At 54.8% G+C, this 17569-nt stretch overlaps 1 protein-coding gene across 1 annotated transcript in view; it reads right to left on the bottom strand.

The window, feature by feature from the left end:
* ALMS1 (ALMS1 centrosome and basal body associated protein) overlaps positions 1–17569 on the bottom strand; it is a 140783-nt gene that overhangs the window by 20645 nt on the left and 102569 nt on the right. The window contains exons 11-14 of the mRNA XM_083159976.1: positions 15699–16864; positions 6204–6294; positions 5934–6083; positions 2966–3219 (exon numbers count right to left, since the gene is read on the bottom strand). Of these exons, the coding sequence (XP_083016102.1) occupies positions 2966–3219; positions 5934–6083; positions 6204–6294; positions 15699–16864 (1661 nt within the window). The remainder of the gene's footprint in view (positions 1–2965; positions 3220–5933; positions 6084–6203; positions 6295–15698; positions 16865–17569) is intronic.

The following is a 17569-nucleotide window of genomic DNA, read 5'->3' on the forward strand; positions in this document are numbered from 1 at the left end:
TGGGTGCAGCGTGACTGGAAGCGAGTAATGCCCGAGAGACTCAGATCCTGTGCAGAGCGGGTGCAGCGTGACTGGAAGTGAGTAATGCCCGTGAGACGCAGATCCTGTGCAGAGCGGGTGCAGCGTGACTGGAAGTGAGTAATGCCGGAGAGACTCAGATCCTGTGTAGAGTGGGTGCAGCGTGACTGGAAGTGAGTAATGCCGGAGAGACGCAGATCCTGCACAGTGAGGGTGCAGCGTGACCGGAAGTGAGTAATGCCCGAGAGACTCAGATCCTGTGCAGAGCGGGTGCAGCGTGACTGGAAGCGAGTAATGCCCAAGAGACATAGATCCTGCGCAGAGTGGGTGCAGCGTGACTGGAAGTGAGTAATGCCCGAGAGACTCAGATCCTGTGCAGAGAGGGTGCAGCGTGACTGGAAGCAAGTAATGCCCGTGAGACTCAGATCCTGTGCAGAGAGGGTGCAGAGTGACTGGAAGCGAGTAATGCCCGAGAGACTCAGATCCTGTGCAGAGCGGGTGCAGCGTGACTGGAAGTGAGTAATGCCCGTGAGACGCAGATCCTGTGCAGAGCGGGTGCAGCGTGACTGGAAGTGAGTAATGCCGGAGAGACTCAGATCCTGTGTAGAGTGGGTGCAGCGTGACTGGAAGTGAGTAATGCCCGAGAGACGCAGATCATGCGCAGTGAGGGTGCAGCGTGACTGGAAGTGAGTAATGCCCGAGAGACGCAGATCCTGTGCAGAGCGGGTGCAGCGTGACTGGAAGTGAGTAATGCCGGAGAGACGCAGATCCTGTGCAGAGTGGAGCGAATGGGCTGGAAGGTATGTTGAGACCTAAGATAGGGGAAGCGTTGTAGGGTGTACATACTGATGAGAGGTGTTATTAGCAGTTTGAATACAGATACTACCCCAAGCAGAGTAATGCTGGGATGTTAATAGAACTGTAGGGTGACACTGGGGTAATAGTAGTAAGGTACTAGCAGTACTCTCCCCTGTAGGGTGACATTGGGGTAACAGTAGTAAGGTAATAGCAGTACTCTCCCCTGTAGGGTGATATTGGGGTAACAGCAGTACTCTCCCCTGTAGGGTGATATTGGGGTAACAGCAGTACTCTCCCGTGTAGGGTGATATTGGGGTAACAGCAGTACTCTCCCCTGTAGGGTGATATTGGGGTAACAGCAGTACTCTCCCCTGTAGGGTGATATTGGGGTAACAGCAGTACTCTCCCCTGTAGGGTGATATTGGGGTAACCGCAGTACTCTCCCCTGTAGGGTGATATTGGGGTAACAGCAGTACTCTAACCTGTAGGGTGATATTGGGGTAACAGCAGTACTCTCCCGTGTAGGGTGATATTGGGGTAACAGCAGTACTCTCCCCTGTAGGGTGATATTGGGGTAACGGCAGTACTCTCCCGTGTAGGGTGATATTGGGGTAACGGCAGTACTCTCCCCTGTAGGGTGACGTTGGGGTAACGGCAGTACTCTCCCCTGTAGGGTGACGTTGGGGTAACGGCAGTACTCTCCCCTGTAGGGTGACGTTGGGGTAACGGCAGTACTCTCCCCTGTAGGGTGATGTTGGGGTAACAGCAGTACTCTCCCCTGTAGGGTGATGTTGGGGTAACAGCAGTACTCTCCCCTGTAGGGTGATGTTGGGGTAACAGCAGTAATCTCCCCTGTAGGGTGATGTTGGGGTAACAGCAGTAATCTCCCCTGTAGGGTGATGTTGGGGTAACAGCAGTAATCTCCCCTATAGGGTGATGTTGGGGTAACAGCAGTACTCTCCCCTGTAGGCTGATGTTGGGGTAACAGCAGTACTCTCCCCTGTAGGCTGATGTTGGGGTAACAGCAGTACTCTCCCCTGTAGGCTGATGTTGGGGTAACAGCAGTACTCTCCCCTGTAGGGTGATATTGGGGTAACAGCAGTACTCTCCCCTGTAGGGTGTTATTGGGGTAACAGCAGTACTCTCCCCTGTAGGGTTATATTGGGGTAACAGCAGTACTCTCCCCTGTAGGGTGATATTGGGGTAACAGCAGTACTCTCCCCTGTAGGGTGATATTGGGGTAACAGCAGTACTCTCCCCTGTAGGGTGATATTGGGGTAACAGCAGTACTCTCCCCTGTAGGGTGATATTGGGGTAACAGCAGTACTCTCCCCAGTAGAGTGATATTGGGGTAACAGCAGTACTCTCCCCAGTAGGGTGATATTGGGGTAACAGCAGTACTCTCCCCTGTAGGGTGACATTGGGGTAACAGCAGTACTCTCCCCTGTAGGGTGACATTGGGGTAACAGCAGTACTCTCCCCAGTAGAGTGATATTGGGGTAACAGCAGTACTCTCCCCAGTAGGGTGATATTGGGGTAACAGCAGTACTCTCCCCAGTAGAGTGATATTGGGGTAACAGCAGTACTCTCCCCTGTAGGGTGACATTGGGGTAACAGCAGTACTCTCCCCTGTAGGGTGATATTGGGGTAACAGCAGTACTCTCCCCTGTAGGGTGATATTGGGGTAACAGCAGTACTCTCCCCTGTAGGGTGATATTGGGGTAACAGCAGTACTCTCCCCTGTAGGGAGACATTGGGGTAACAGCAGTACTCTCCCCTGTAGGGTGATATTGGGGTAACAGCAGTACTCTCCCCTGTAGGGAGACATTGGGGTAACAGCAGTACTCTCCCCTGTAGGGTGATATTGGGGTAACAGCAGTACTCTCCCCCTGTAGGGTGATATTGGGGTAACAGCAGTACTCTCCCCCTGTAGGGTGATATTGGGCTAACAGCAGTACTCTCCCCTGTAGGGTGATATTGGGGTAACAGCAGTACTCTCCCCTGTAGGGTGATATTGGAATAACAGCTGTACTCTCCCCTGTAGGGTGATATTGGGGTAACAGCAGTACTCTCCCCTGTAGGGTGATATTGGGGTAACAGCAGTACTCTCCCCTGTAGGGTGACATTGGGGTAACAGCAGTACTCTAACCTGTAGGGTAACTCTGACAAATGGTTGAGGCGATTTGCTCTTTGAGTCGGTGATGATCTGGGATCTGTTCTGGGGATGATCCACTCTCCTGGTGATTGGATCCTGCAGATTCTTCTCCCGCAGAGGTGCTCTCCAGGGCTTAGTATTTGTCACTGGCTCAAACCAGACTGACCCCGGATCCTGCTGAGGTCTCATCTTATTCTCCTTCCGACTGTCAGATTGTACCTGGTCTGCTGGTACAAACCAGCTCAGCGCTGCAATAGGTGGTGACACAAGAACATGCACCAATCAGAGCATGTAACATGTATGTAATGTCTCAATCATTCCATAAGGAACAGAATATCAGAATGGCCACTATGGGACCCAGGAGAGGTAAAGCACAGAATATATTACCTGCCACACCCACAGCCCTCTGGTTCTAGCCTGCCACCCCCCACAGCCCTCTGGCTCTAGCCTGCCACCCCCCCACAGCCCTCTGGCTCTAGCCTGCCACCCCCCACAGCCCTCTGGCTCTAGTCTGCCACCCCCCCCCCCCCACACACAGCCCTCTGGCTCTAGCCTGCCACCCCCAAGCCCTCTGGTTCTAGCCCGCCGACCCCCCCCCCCCCCCAATGCCCTCTGGCTCTAGCCTGCCACCCCCCACAGCCCTCTGGTTCTAGCCCGCCGACCCCCCCTCCCCCAATGCCCTCTGGCTCTAGCCTGCCACCCCCCACAGCCCTCTGGCTCTAGCCTGCCACCCCCCACAGCCCTCTGGTTCTAGCCTGCCACCCCCACAGCCCTCTGGCTCTAGCCTGCCACCCCCTACAGCCCTCTGGCTCTAGCCTGCCACCCCCCACAGCCCTCTGGTTCTAGCCCGCCGACCCCCCCCCCCCCCCAATGCCCTATGGCTCTAGCCTGCCACCCCCCACAGCCCTCTGGCTCTAGCCTGCCACCCCCCACAGCCCTCTGGCTGTAGCCTGCCACCCCCCAAGCCCTCTGGCTCTAGCCTGCAGCCCCCACAGCCCTCTGGTTCTAGCTTGCCACCCCCCCCCCCCCCAATGCCCTCTGGCTCTAGCCTGCCACCCCCCACAGCCTTCTGGCTCTAGCCTGTCACTCCCCCCAGCCCTCTGGTTCTAGCCTGCCACCCCCCCACAGCCCTCTGGCTCTAGCCTGCCACCCCCCTACAGCCCTCTGGCTCTAGCCTGCCACCCCCCCACAGCCCTCTGGTTCTAGCCTGCCGACCCCCCCCCCCTCCCCCCCACAATGCCCTCTGGATCTAGCCTGCCACCCCCCACAGCCCTCTGGCTCTAGCCTGCCACCCCCCACAGCCCTCTGGCTCTAGCCTGCCACTCCCCCCAGCCCTCTGGCTCTAGCCTGCCACCCCCCACAGCCCTCTGGCTCTAGCCTGCCACCCCCCACAGCCCTCTGGCTCTAGCCTGCCACCCCCCACAGCCCTCTGGCTCTAGCCTGTCACTCCCCCCAGCCCTCTGGCTCTAGCCTGCCACCCCCCACAGCCCTCTGGCTCTAGCCTGCCACCCCCCCCCCCCCACAGCCCTCAGGCTCTAGCCTGCCACCCCCCACAGCCATCTGGCTCTAGCCTGCCACCCCCCACAGCCCTCTGGTTCTAGCCTGCCGACCCCCCCCCCCCCCCCCCCCACAATGCCCTCTGGCTCTAGCATGCCACCCCCCAGCCGTCTGGCTCTAGCCTGCCACCCCCCACAGCCCTCTGGCTCTAGCCTGCCACCCCCCACAGCCCTCTGGTTCTAGCCTGCCCCCCCCAATGCCCTCTAGCTCTAGCCTGCCACCCCCACAGCCTTCTGGCTCTAGCCTGAAACCCCCCACAGCCCTCTGGCTCTAGCCTGTCACTCCCCCCAGCCCTCTGTCTCTAGCCTGCCACCCCCCCACAGCCCACTGGTTCTAGCCTGCCACCCCCCAAAGCCCTCTGGCTCTAGCCTGCCACCCCCCAGCCCTCTGGTTCTAGCCCGCCGACCCCCCCCCAATGCCCTTTGGCTCTAGCCTGCCACCCCCCACAGCCCTCTGGCTCTAGCCTGCCACCCCCACAGCCCTCTGGCTCTAGCCTGCCACCCCCCACAGCCCTCTGGCTCTAGCCTGTCACTCCCCCCAGCCCTCTGGCTCTAGCCTGCCACCCCCCACAGCCCTCTGGCTCTAGCCTGCCACCCCCCCCCCCCACAGCCCTCAGGCTCTAGCCTGCCACCCCCCACAGCCATCTGGCTCTAGCCTGCCACCCCCCACAGCCCTCTGGTTCTAGCCTGCCGACCCCCCCCCCCCCCCACAATGCCCTCTGGCTCTAGCATGCCACCCCCCAGCCGTCTGGCTCTAGCCTGCCACCCCCCACAGCCCTCTGGCTCTAGCCTGCCACCCCCCACAGCCCTCTGGTTCTAGCCTGCCCCCCCCCCCCCCAATGCCCTCTAGCTCTAGCCTGCCACCCCCACAGCCTTCTGGCTCTAGCCTGAAACCCCCCACAGCCCTCTGGCTCTAGCCTGTCACTCCCCCCAGCCCTCTGTCTCTAGCCTGCCACCCCCCCACAGCCCACTGGTTCTAGCCTGCCACCCCCCAAAGCCCTCTGGCTCTAGCCTGCCACCCCCCAGCCCTCTGGTTCTAGCCCGCCGACCCCCCCCCAATGCCCTTTGGCTCTAGCCTGCCACCCCCCACAGCCCTCTGGCTCTAGCCTGCCACCCCCACAGCCCTCTGGCTCTAGCCTGCCACCCCCACAGCCCTCTGGCTCTAGCCTGCCACCCCCCACAGCCCTCTTGCTCTAGCCTGTCACTCCCCCATAATAACGCGGTGTCTCCCGGACGGACCCATCTGTACGGGTTACCAGCCTGCAAACAGAAACACCAAAACTGTGTTTTAGCTGCCATGGCAACCTGACACGAGAAAGAGGAATATGAGTCCATCTATGGGGCTTATGTCATCACCCACCCCCAACAGTACACAATGGCAAGAGACACTCTCCCATCTCACCAACCTGGCCGGATTGGCTGCTTGCTCTTTGACCCCCGCAGACCAGGACCACCGTGTGCTGGGGATACAGCCTCCTCGCCCCCTGGGGTCGGGAAAGTCGTGCCCACATCTCTGGTGCTTTTCCTGGTAGCACTGGTCACAATTTCCAGCTCACCTGGAAAATGATTGGTTACAGAGTATTAGTATAGGAAAACAGGCGACGGCCAGAGGACCAGTAACAGCCAAGGGCAAGGCATGGCATATGGCTGGCCACATATAGATAAAGGTAACCTACCTGCCTGGACGCCTTTATGATGCACCTTACTGCCCTTTTTGTGTCTGAGTGCTGCACTCGGTTCCCACGAGATATTAGACAGCGCAGAGTCCTTAATATGAGAAAGAGACAACATCAGAGAGTCATCCCACCGAGGACACAGAACCATAGAGTCAGAGATTAGTGGCCATACTTATCTACCTGCATGTCATACACAAGGAAAGCACAGAGGACCCAGACAGTACCCCATGGTATAGACAGGGAAAGCACAGAGCAACCAGACAGTACCCCATGGTATAGACAGGGAAAGCACAGGGCACCCAGACAGTTCCCCTTGGTACAGACAAGGAAAGCACAGAGCACCCAGACAGTTCCCCTTGGTATAGACAAGGAAAGCACAGAGCACCCAGACAGTTCCCCTTGGTATAGACAGGGAAAGCACAGAGCACCCAGACAGTACCCCATGGTATAGACAGGGAAAGCACAGGGCACCCAGACAGTTCCCCTTGGTATAGACAAGGAAAGCACAGAGCACCCAGACAGTTCCCCTTGGTATAGACAAGGAAAGCACAGAGCACCCAGACAGTTCCCCTTGGTATAGACAAGGAAAGCACAGAGCACCCAGACAGTTCCCCTTGGTACAGACAAGGAAAGCACAGAGCACCCAGACAGTTCCCCTTGGTACAGACAAGGAAAGCACAGGGCACCCAGACAGTTCCCCTTGGTATAGACAAGGAAAGCACAGAGCACCCAGACAGTTCCCCTTGGTATAGACAAGGAAAGCACAGAGCACCCAGACAGTTCCCCTTGGTATAGACAGGGAAAGCACAGAGCACCCAGACAGTTCCCCCTGGTATAGACAAGGAAAGCACAGAGCACCCAGACAGTTCCCCTTGGTATAGACAAGGAAAGCACAGAGGACCCAGACAGTTCCCCTTGGTACAGACAAGGAAAGCACAGAGGACCCAGACAGTTCCCCTTGGTATAGACAGGGAAAGCACAGAGCACCCAGACAGTACCCCATGGTATAGACAGGGAAAGCACAGGGCACCCAGACAGTTCCCCTTGGTACAGACAAGGAAAGCACGGAGCACCCAGACAGTTCCCCTTGGTATAGACAAGGAAAGCACAGAGGACCCAGACAGTTCCCCTTGGTATAGACAGGGAAAGCACAGAGCACCCAGACAGTACCCCATGGTTTAGACAGGGAAAGCACAGGGCACCCAGACAGTTCCCCTTGGTACAGACAAGGAAAGCACGGAGCACCCAGACAGTTCCCCTTGGTATAGACAAGGAAAGCACAGAGCACCCAGACAGTTCCCCTTGGTATAGACAAGGAAAGCACAGAGCACCCAGACAGTTCCCCTTGGTATAGACAAGGAAAGCACAGAGCACCCAGACAGTTCCCCTTGGTATAGACAAGGAAAGCACAGAGGACCCAGACAGTTCCCCTTGGTACAGACAAGGAAAGCACAGAGCACCCAGACAGTTCCCCTTGGTATAGACAAGGAAAGCACAGAGGACCCAGACAGTTCCCCTTGGTACAGACAAGGAAAGCACGGAGCACCCAGACAGTTCCCCTTGGCATAGACAAGGAAAGCACAGAGCACCCAGACAGTTCCCCTTGGCATAGACAAGGAAAGCACAGAGCACCCAGACAGTTCCCCTTGGCATAGACAAGGAAAGCACAGAGCACCCAGACAGTTCCCCTTGGCATAGACAAGGAAAGCACAGAGCACCCAGACAGTACCCCATGGTATAGACAGGGAAAGCACAGGGCACCCAGACAGTTCCCCTTGGTACAGACAAGGAAAGCACGGAGCACCCAGACAGTTCCCCTTGGTATAGACAAGGAAAGCACAGAGCACCCAGACAGTTCCCCTTGGTATAGACAAGGAAAGCACAGAGCACCCAGACAGTTCCCCTTGGTATAGACAAGGAAAGCACAGAGCACCCAGACAGTTCCCCTTGGTATAGACAAGGAAAGCACAGAGCACCCAGACAGTTCCCCTTGGTATAAGCAAGGAAAGCACAGAGCACCCAGACAGTTCCCCCTGGTATAGACAAGGAAAGAACAGAGCACCCAGACAGTTTCCCTTGGTATAGACAGGGAAAGCACAAGGCACCCAGACAGTTCCCCTTGGTACAGACAAGGAAAGCACAGAGCACCCAGACAGTTCCCCTTGGTACAGACGAGGAAAGCACAGAGCACCCAGACAGTTCCCCTTGGTACAGACAAGGAAAGCACAGAGCACCCAGACAGTTCCCCTCGGTACAGACAAGGAAAGCACAGAGCACCCAGACAGTTCCCCTTGGTACAGACAAGGAAAGCACGGAGCACCCAGACAGTTCCCCTTGGTATAGACAAGGAAAGCACAGAGCACCCAGACAGTTCCCCTTGGTATAGACCAGGAAAGCACGGAGCACCCAGACAGTTCCCCTTGGCATAGACAAGGAAAGCACAGAGCACCCAGACAGTTCCCCTTGGCATAGACAAGGAAAGCACAGAGCACCCAGACAGTTCCCCTTGGCATAGACAAGGAAAGCACAGAGCACCCAGACAGTTCCCCTTGGTATAGACCAGGAAAGCACGGAGCACCCAGACAGTTCCCCTTGGTACAGACAAGGAAAGCACAGAGCACCCAGACAGTTCCCCCTGGTATAGACAAGGAAAGCACAGAGCACCTAGACAGTTCCCCTTGGTATAGACAAGGAAAGCACAGAGCACCCAGACAGTTCCCCTTGGTACAGACAAGGAAAGCACAGAGCACCCAGACAGTTCCCCTTTGTATAAGCAAGGAAAGCACAGAGCACCCAGACAGTTCCCCTTGGTATAGACAGGGAAAGCACAGAGCACCCAGACAGTTCCCCTTGGTATAGACAAGGAAAGCACAGAGCACCCAGACAGTTCCCCCTGGTATAGACAGGGAAAGCACAGGGCACCCAGACAGTTCCCCTTGGTACAGACAAGGAAAGCACAGAGCACCCAGACAGTTCCCCTTGGTATAGACAAGGAAAGCACAGAGCACCCAGACAGTTCCCCTTGGTATAGACAGGGAAAGCACAGAGCACCCAGACAGTACCCCATGGTATAGACAGGGAAAGCACAGGGCACCCAGACAGTTCCCCTTGGTATAGACAAGGAAAGCACAGAGCACCCAGACAGTTCCCCTTGGTATAGACAAGGAAAGCACAGAGCACCCAGACAGTTCCCCTTGGTATAGACAAGGAAAGCACAGAGCACCCAGACAGTTCCCCTTGGTACAGACAAGGAAAGCACAGAGCACCCAGACAGTTCCCCTTGGTATAGACAAGGAAAGCACAGGGCACCCAGACAGTTCCCCTTGGTATAGACAAGGAAAGCACAGAGCACCCAGACAGTTCCCCTTGGTATAGACAAGGAAAGCACAGAGCACCCAGACAGTTCCCCTTGGTATAGACAGGGAAAGCACAGAGCACCCAGACAGTTCCCCCTGGTATAGACAAGGAAAGCACAGAGCACCCAGACAGTTCCCCTTGGTATAGACAAGGAAAGCACAGAGGACCCAGACAGTTCCCCTTGGTACAGACAAGGAAAGCACAGAGGACCCAGACAGTTCCCCTTGGTATAGACAGGGAAAGCACAGAGCACCCAGACAGTACCCCATGGTATAGACAGGGAAAGCACAGGGCACCCAGACAGTTCCCCTTGGTACAGACAAGGAAAGCACGGAGCACCCAGACAGTTCCCCTTGGTATAGACAAGGAAAGCACAGAGGACCCAGACAGTTCCCCTTGGTATAGACAGGGAAAGCACAGAGCACCCAGACAGTACCCCATGGTATAGACAGGGAAAGCACAGGGCACCCAGACAGTTCCCCTTGGTACAGACAAGGAAAGCACGGAGCACCCAGACAGTTCCCCTTGGTATAGACAAGGAAAGCACAGAGCACCCAGACAGTTCCCCTTGGTATAGACAAGGAAAGCACAGAGCACCCAGACAGTTCCCCTTGGTATAGACAAGGAAAGCACAGAGCACCCAGACAGTTCCCCTTGGTATAGACAGGGAAAGCACAGAGCACCCAGACAGTTCCCCTTGGTATAGACAAGGAAAGCACAGAGCACCCAGACAGTTCCCCCTGGTATAGACAAGGAAAGCACAGAGCACCCAGACAGTTCCCCTTGGTATAGACAAGGAAAGCACAGAGCACCCAGACAGTTCCCCTTGGTACAGACAAGGAAAGCACAGAGCACCCAGACAGTTCCCCTTTGTATAAGCAAGGAAAGCACAGAGCACCCAGACAGTTCCCCTTGGTATAGACAGGGAAAGCACAGAGCACCCAGACAGTTCCCCTTGGTATAGACAAGGAAAGCACAGAGCACCCAGACAGTTCCCCTTGGTATAAGCAAGGAAAGCACAGAGCACCCAGACAGTTCCCCTTGGTATAGACAAGGAAAGCACAGAGCACCCACACAGTTCCCCCTGGTATAGACAAGGAAAGCACAGAGCACCCAGACAGTTCCCCTTGGTACAGACAAGGAAAGCACAGAGCACCCAGACAGTTCCCCTTGGTACAGACAAGGAAAGCACAGAGCACCCAGACAGTTCCCCTTGGTATAGACAGGGAAAGCACAGAGCACCCAGACAGTTCCCCTTGGTATAGACAAGGAAAGCACAGAGCACCCAGACAGTTCCCCTTGGTATAAGCAAGGAAAGCACAGAGCACCCAGACAGTTCCCCCTGGTATAGACAAGGAAAGCACAGAGCACCCAGACAGTTCCCCTTGGTATAGACAAGGAAAGCACAGAGCACCCAGACATTTCCCCTTGGTACAGACAAGGAAAGCACAGAGCACCCAGACAGTTCCCCTTGGTAAAGACAAGGAAAGCACAGAGCACCCAGACAGTTCCCCTTGGTATAAGCAAGGAAAGCACAGAGCACCCAGACAGTTCCCCCTGGTATAGACAAGGAAAGCACAGAGCACCCAGACAGTTCCCCTTGGTATAGACAAGGAAAGCACAGAGCACCCAGACATTTCCCCTTGGTACAGACAAGGAAAGCACAGAGCACCCAGACAGTTCCCCTTGGTATAGACAAGGAAAGCACAGAGCACCCAGACATTTCCCCTTGGTACAGACAAGGAAAGCACAGAGCACCCAGACAGTTCCCCTTGGTACAGACAAGGAAAGCACAGAGCACCCAGACATTTCCCCTTGGTACAGACAAGGAAAGCACAGAGCACCCAGACAGTTCCCCTTGGTAAAGACAAGGAAAGCACAGAGCACCCAGACAGTTCCCCTTGGTATAGACAAGGAAAGCACAGTGCACCCAGACAGTTCCCCTTGGTATAGACAAGGAAAGCACAGAGCACCCAGACAGTTCCCCTTGGTATAGACAAGGAAAGCACAGAGCACCCAGACAGTTCCCCTTGGTATAGACAAGGAAAGCACAGAGCACCCAGACAGTTCCCCTTGGTATAGACAGGGAAAGCACAGAGCACCCAGACAGTTCCCCCTGGTATAGACAAGGAAAGCACAGAGCACCCAGACAGTTCCCCTTGGTATAGACAAGGAAAGCACAGAGGACCCAGACAGTTCCCCTTGGTACAGACAAGGAAAGCACAGAGGACCCAGACAGTTCCCCTTGGTATAGACAGGGAAAGCACAGAGCACCCAGACAGTACCCCATGGTATAGACAGGGAAAGCACAGGGCACCCAGACAGTTCCCCTTGGTACAGACAAGGAAAGCACGGAGCACCCAGACAGTTCCCCTTGGTATAGACAAGGAAAGCACAGAGGACCCAGACAGTTCCCCTTGGTATAGACAGGGAAAGCACAGAGCACCCAGACAGTACCCCATGGTATAGACAGGGAAAGCACAGGGCACCCAGACAGTTCCCCTTGGTACAGACAAGGAAAGCACGGAGCACCCAGACAGTTCCCCTTGGTATAGACAAGGAAAGCACAGAGCACCCAGACAGTTCCCCTTGGTATAGACAAGGAAAGCACAGAGCACCCAGACAGTTCCCCTTGGTATAGACAAGGAAAGCACAGAGCACCCAGACAGTTCCCCTTGGTATAGACAGGGAAAGCACAGAGCACCCAGACAGTTCCCCTTGGTATAGACAAGGAAAGCACAGAGCACCCAGACAGTTCCCCCTGGTATAGACAAGGAAAGCACAGAGCACCCAGACAGTTCCCCTTGGTATAGACAAGGAAAGCACAGAGCACCCAGACAGTTCCCCTTGGTACAGACAAGGAAAGCACAGAGCACCCAGACAGTTCCCCTTTGTATAAGCAAGGAAAGCACAGAGCACCCAGACAGTTCCCCTTGGTATAGACAGGGAAAGCACAGAGCACCCAGACAGTTCCCCTTGGTATAGACAAGGAAAGCACAGAGCACCCAGACAGTTCCCCTTGGTATAAGCAAGGAAAGCACAGAGCACCCAGACAGTTCCCCTTGGTATAGACAAGGAAAGCACAGAGCACCCACACAGTTCCCCCTGGTATAGACAAGGAAAGCACAGAGCACCCAGACAGTTCCCCTTGGTACAGACAAGGAAAGCACAGAGCACCCAGACAGTTCCCCTTGGTACAGACAAGGAAAGCACAGAGCACCCAGACAGTTCCCCTTGGTATAGACAGGGAAAGCACAGAGCACCCAGACAGTTCCCCTTGGTATAGACAAGGAAAGCACAGAGCACCCAGACAGTTCCCCTTGGTATAAGCAAGGAAAGCACAGAGCACCCAGACAGTTCCCCCTGGTATAGACAAGGAAAGCACAGAGCACCCAGACAGTTCCCCTTGGTATAGACAAGGAAAGCACAGAGCACCCAGACATTTCCCCTTGGTACAGACAAGGAAAGCACAGAGCACCCAGACAGTTCCCCTTGGTAAAGACAAGGAAAGCACAGAGCACCCAGACAGTTCCCCTTGGTATAAGCAAGGAAAGCACAGAGCACCCAGACAGTTCCCCCTGGTATAGACAAGGAAAGCACAGAGCACCCAGACAGTTCCCCTTGGTATAGACAAGGAAAGCACAGAGCACCCAGACATTTCCCCTTGGTACAGACAAGGAAAGCACAGAGCACCCAGACAGTTCCCCTTGGTATAGACAAGGAAAGCACAGAGCACCCAGACATTTCCCCTTGGTACAGACAAGGAAAGCACAGAGCACCCAGACAGTTCCCCTTGGTACAGACAAGGAAAGCACAGAGCACCCAGACATTTCCCCTTGGTACAGACAAGGAAAGCACAGAGCACCCAGACAGTTCCCCTTGGTAAAGACAAGGAAAGCACAGTACACCCAGACAGTTCCCCTTGGTATAGACAAGGAAAGCACAGAGCACCCAGACAGTTCCCCTTGGTATAGACAAGGAAAGCACAGAGCACCCAGACAGTTCCCCTTGGTATAGACAAGGAAAGCACAGAGCACCCAGACAGTTCCCCTTGGTATAGACAAGGAAAGCACAGAGCACCCAGACAGTTCCCCTTGCTATAGACAGGGAAAGCACAGAGCACCCAGACAGTTCCCCTTGGTATAGACAAGGAAAGCACAGTGCACCCAGACAGTTCCCCTTGGTATAGACAAGGAAAGCACAGAGCACCCAGACAGTTCCCCTTGGTATAGACAAGGAAAGCACAGTGCACCCAGACAGTTCCCCTTGGTATAGACAAGGAAAGCACAGAGCACCCAGACAGTTCCCCTTGGTATAGACAAGGAAAGCACAGAGCACCCAGACAGTTCCCCTTGGTATAGACAAGGAAAGCACAGAGCACCCAGACAGTTCCCCTTGGTATAGACAAGGAAAGCACGGAGCACCCAGACAGTTCCCCTTGGTATAGACAAGGAAAGCACGGAGCACCCAGACAGTTCCCATTGGTATAGACAAGGAAAGCACAGAGCACCCAGACAGTTCCCCTTGGTATAGACAAGGAAAGCACAGAGCACCCAGACAGTTCCCCTTGGTATAGACAAGGAAAGCACAGAGCACCCAGACAGTTCCCCTTGGTATAGACAAGGAAAGCACGGAGCACCCAGACAGTTCCCATTGGTATAGACAAGGAAAGCACGGAGCACCCAGACAGTTCCCCTTGGTATAGACAAGGAAAGCACGGAGCACCCAGACAGTTCCCATTGGTATAGACAAGGAAAGCACAGTGCACCCAGACAGTTCCCCTTGGTACAGACAAGGAAAGCACAGTGCACCCAGACAGTTCCCCTTGGTACAGACAAGGAAAGCACAGAGCACCCAGACAGTTCCCCTTGGTATAGACAAGGAAAGCACAGAGCACCCAGACAGTTCCCCTTGGTATAGACAAGGAAAGCACGGAGCACCCAGACAGTTCCCCTTGGTATAGACAAGGAAAGCACAGAGCACCCAGACAGTTCCCCTTGGTACAGACAAGGAAAGCACGGAGCACCCAGACAGTTCCCCTTGGTATAGACAAGGAAAGCACAGGGCACCCAGACAGTTCCCCTTGGTATATACCAGGAAAGCACAGAGCACCCAGACATTTCCCCTTGGTATATACCAGGAAAGCACGGAGCACCCAGACAGTTCCCCTTGGTATAGACAAGGAAAGCACGGAGCACCCAGACAGTTCCCCTCGGTATAGACAAGGAAAGCACGGAGCACCCAGACAGTTCCCCTTGGTATAGACAAGGAAAGCACAGAGCACCCAGACAGTTCCCCTTGGTATAGACAAGGAAAGCACAGAGCACCCAGACAGTTCCCCTTGGTATAGACAAGGAAAGCACAGGGCACCCAGACAGTTCCCCTTGGTATAGACAAGGAAAGCACAGAGCACCCAGACAGTTCCCCTTGGTATAGACAGGGAAAGCACAGAGCACCCAGACAGTTCCCCTTGGTATAGACAAGGAAAGCACAGAGCACCCAGACAGTTCCCCTTGGGATAGACAAGGAAAGCACAGAGCACCCAGACAGTTCCCCTTGGTATAGACAAGGAAAGCACAGAGCACCCAGACAGTTCCCCTTGGTATAGACAGGGAAAGCACAGAGCACCCAGACAGTTCCCCTTGGTATAGACAAGGAAAGCACAGAGCACCCAGACAGTTCCCCTTGGTACAGACAAGGAAAGCACAGAGCACCCAGACAGTTCCCCTTGGTATAGACAAGGAAAGCACAGAGCACCCAGACAGTTCCCCTTGGTATAGACAAGGAAAGCACGGAGCACCCAGACAGTTCCCCTTGGTACAGACAAGGAAAGCACAGAGCACCCAGACAGTTCCCCTTGGTACAGACAAGGAAAGCACAGAGCACCCAGACAGTTCCCCTTGGTACAGACAGGGAAAGCACAGGGCACCCAGACAGTTCCCCCTGGTATAGACAAGGAAAGCACGGAGCACCCAGACAGTTCCCCCTGGTATAGACAAGGAAAGCACGGAGCACCCAGACAGTTCCCCTTGGTACAGACAAGGAAAGCACAGAGCACCCAGACAGTTCCCCCTGGTATAGACAAGGAAAGCACGGAGCACCCAGACAGTTCCCCTTGGTATAGAATTATTCCTATACCTTCTTAGGACTTTTATGGGGTTCGCTGAGCACCAGTCCGGCCTGCTGCCGGTAAGTAGACCCCCGGCTTGGTTTCTGAAGGATTTCCACAGTCCGTTTCTTTTGAAGGTCAATGGTGCTGTAGAGACGGGAGAGCTTTGAGGACGGGCGGACTCTCTCTGGGCCAAAAGCTTTGATGAGTCGGACAGTGTCGATGGTGGACATAGAACTGCTGTGACCTGTCCTGGTGGAGGCTTCGCTGCTGGTGTGTGTAGCAGCTTCTGACTCGGTGGTGGTACTTCCAGTTCCTGTGCTTCTGGCCTCTGAATACAGCGACCCGCTACTGTAAACACTGCCATAAGGTTTATGTTGTGAATGCAGGCTCCCGGAGCCATCAGATATTTCCATTTCATATGGACTCCCATTAAGTTTCTGAGACCTTCCTGCTGATGTCTTCATGTGCGTCTGGTTCCTTTCTATTGCGTTCTCCGGCAATATCTGGGAACTTTTGTTGGCATCTTTAGGAGACAGCGTAGAGTTTTGTAGGAGCCTTGCGAGTCGGTCCAGGCGCTCCACCAGTGATATTTCCAGCTTGTTGGTGGTGTCAGAGAGCTGACTTTTGCTCCTTTGTGTAAAGCGAGCCCAAAGCTCATCCAGGCTCTGGTTGGAGGCATTACTCTGACCTCGTGTTGACTCGGCTTTTTGGAACCTGCCTTGGAAATGGTTTGCAGGATTGTCAGAGGATGGGGGGTGGTCATGATCTTTGTGTTTTCCGCTCAGGCTAAGCTTGGGGTCTCGGCTGCTGGTGGGAGAGCAGCCCCTGCTACCTGGTGTGTTCATATTATTGAGACTTCTTCCGTGAACATCAGGCCCTGTGTAACCAGTTATCTTAGTCTGGGTCAACCCAGAATCCATGTCCGATAAACTGTATCTCAGCGGTAACGTCATGTCCGAAAGCTGCTCTTCTGTATGATCAACCTCAGGCTGTAAAGGAAAGAACTCACTGTCCCCAAAGGATGAGTGTAGATGGTACTGCTCTCTCTTCTCTCTCCGCAACACTTCAGGGAGGAGAGTGCCATACGATGCTTTACTGTAGCCCCCAAACTCACTCTGTGGCTCGGATCCCAGCATGGATGTCTGTTTTTGTTGAGGCAGTTGTTTGGATGATTCCAGGTCATCCCGAAAACCTTTTAATATAAAAATTATATATAGGGTACCATTAGTATTTAGTCAATATCCAATGGGCCGGATTTATATGCTGTCACAATGCTGAGGCAGCAGCAGCCCTAGGTGAGGCAGGTGTAGCAGACCCTACAAGGGAACAGGGACCCCTACTGAAGCCATACCCACATGCTCAGGAACTGCGTACTCCGCTGCAACGCGATTCCATGGCCACGCAGAATGTGGAAGCTGCAATGTGATTCCGACACCCGAGTGCTTCCACGGCCACGCAGAATGCGGAAGCTGCAACGTGATTCCGACACCCGAGTGCTTCCACGGCCACGCAGAATGTGGAAGCTGCAACGTGATTCCGACACCCGAGTGCTTCCATGGCCACGCAGAATGTGGAAGCTGTAACGTGATTCCGACACCCGAGTGCTTCCATGGCCACGCAGAATGCGGAAGCTGCAACGTGATTCCGACACCCGAGTGCTTCCACGGCCACGCAGAATGTGGAAGCTGCAACGTGATTCCGACACCCGAGTGCTTCCATGGCCACGCAGAATGTGGAAGCTGTAACGTGATTCCGACACCCGAGTGCTTCCATGGCCACGCAGAATGTGGAATCTGCAACGTGATTCCGACACCCAAGTGCTTCCATGGCCACGCAGAATGTGGAAGCTGCAACGTGATTCCGACACCCGAGTGCTTCCATGGCCACGCAGAATGCG

This window comes from Crinia signifera, chromosome 1 (genome assembly GCF_055691185.1).
Source record: "Crinia signifera chromosome 1, ASM5569118v1, whole genome shotgun sequence".
Classification (NCBI taxonomy): domain Eukaryota; kingdom Metazoa; phylum Chordata; class Amphibia; order Anura; family Myobatrachidae; genus Crinia; species Crinia signifera.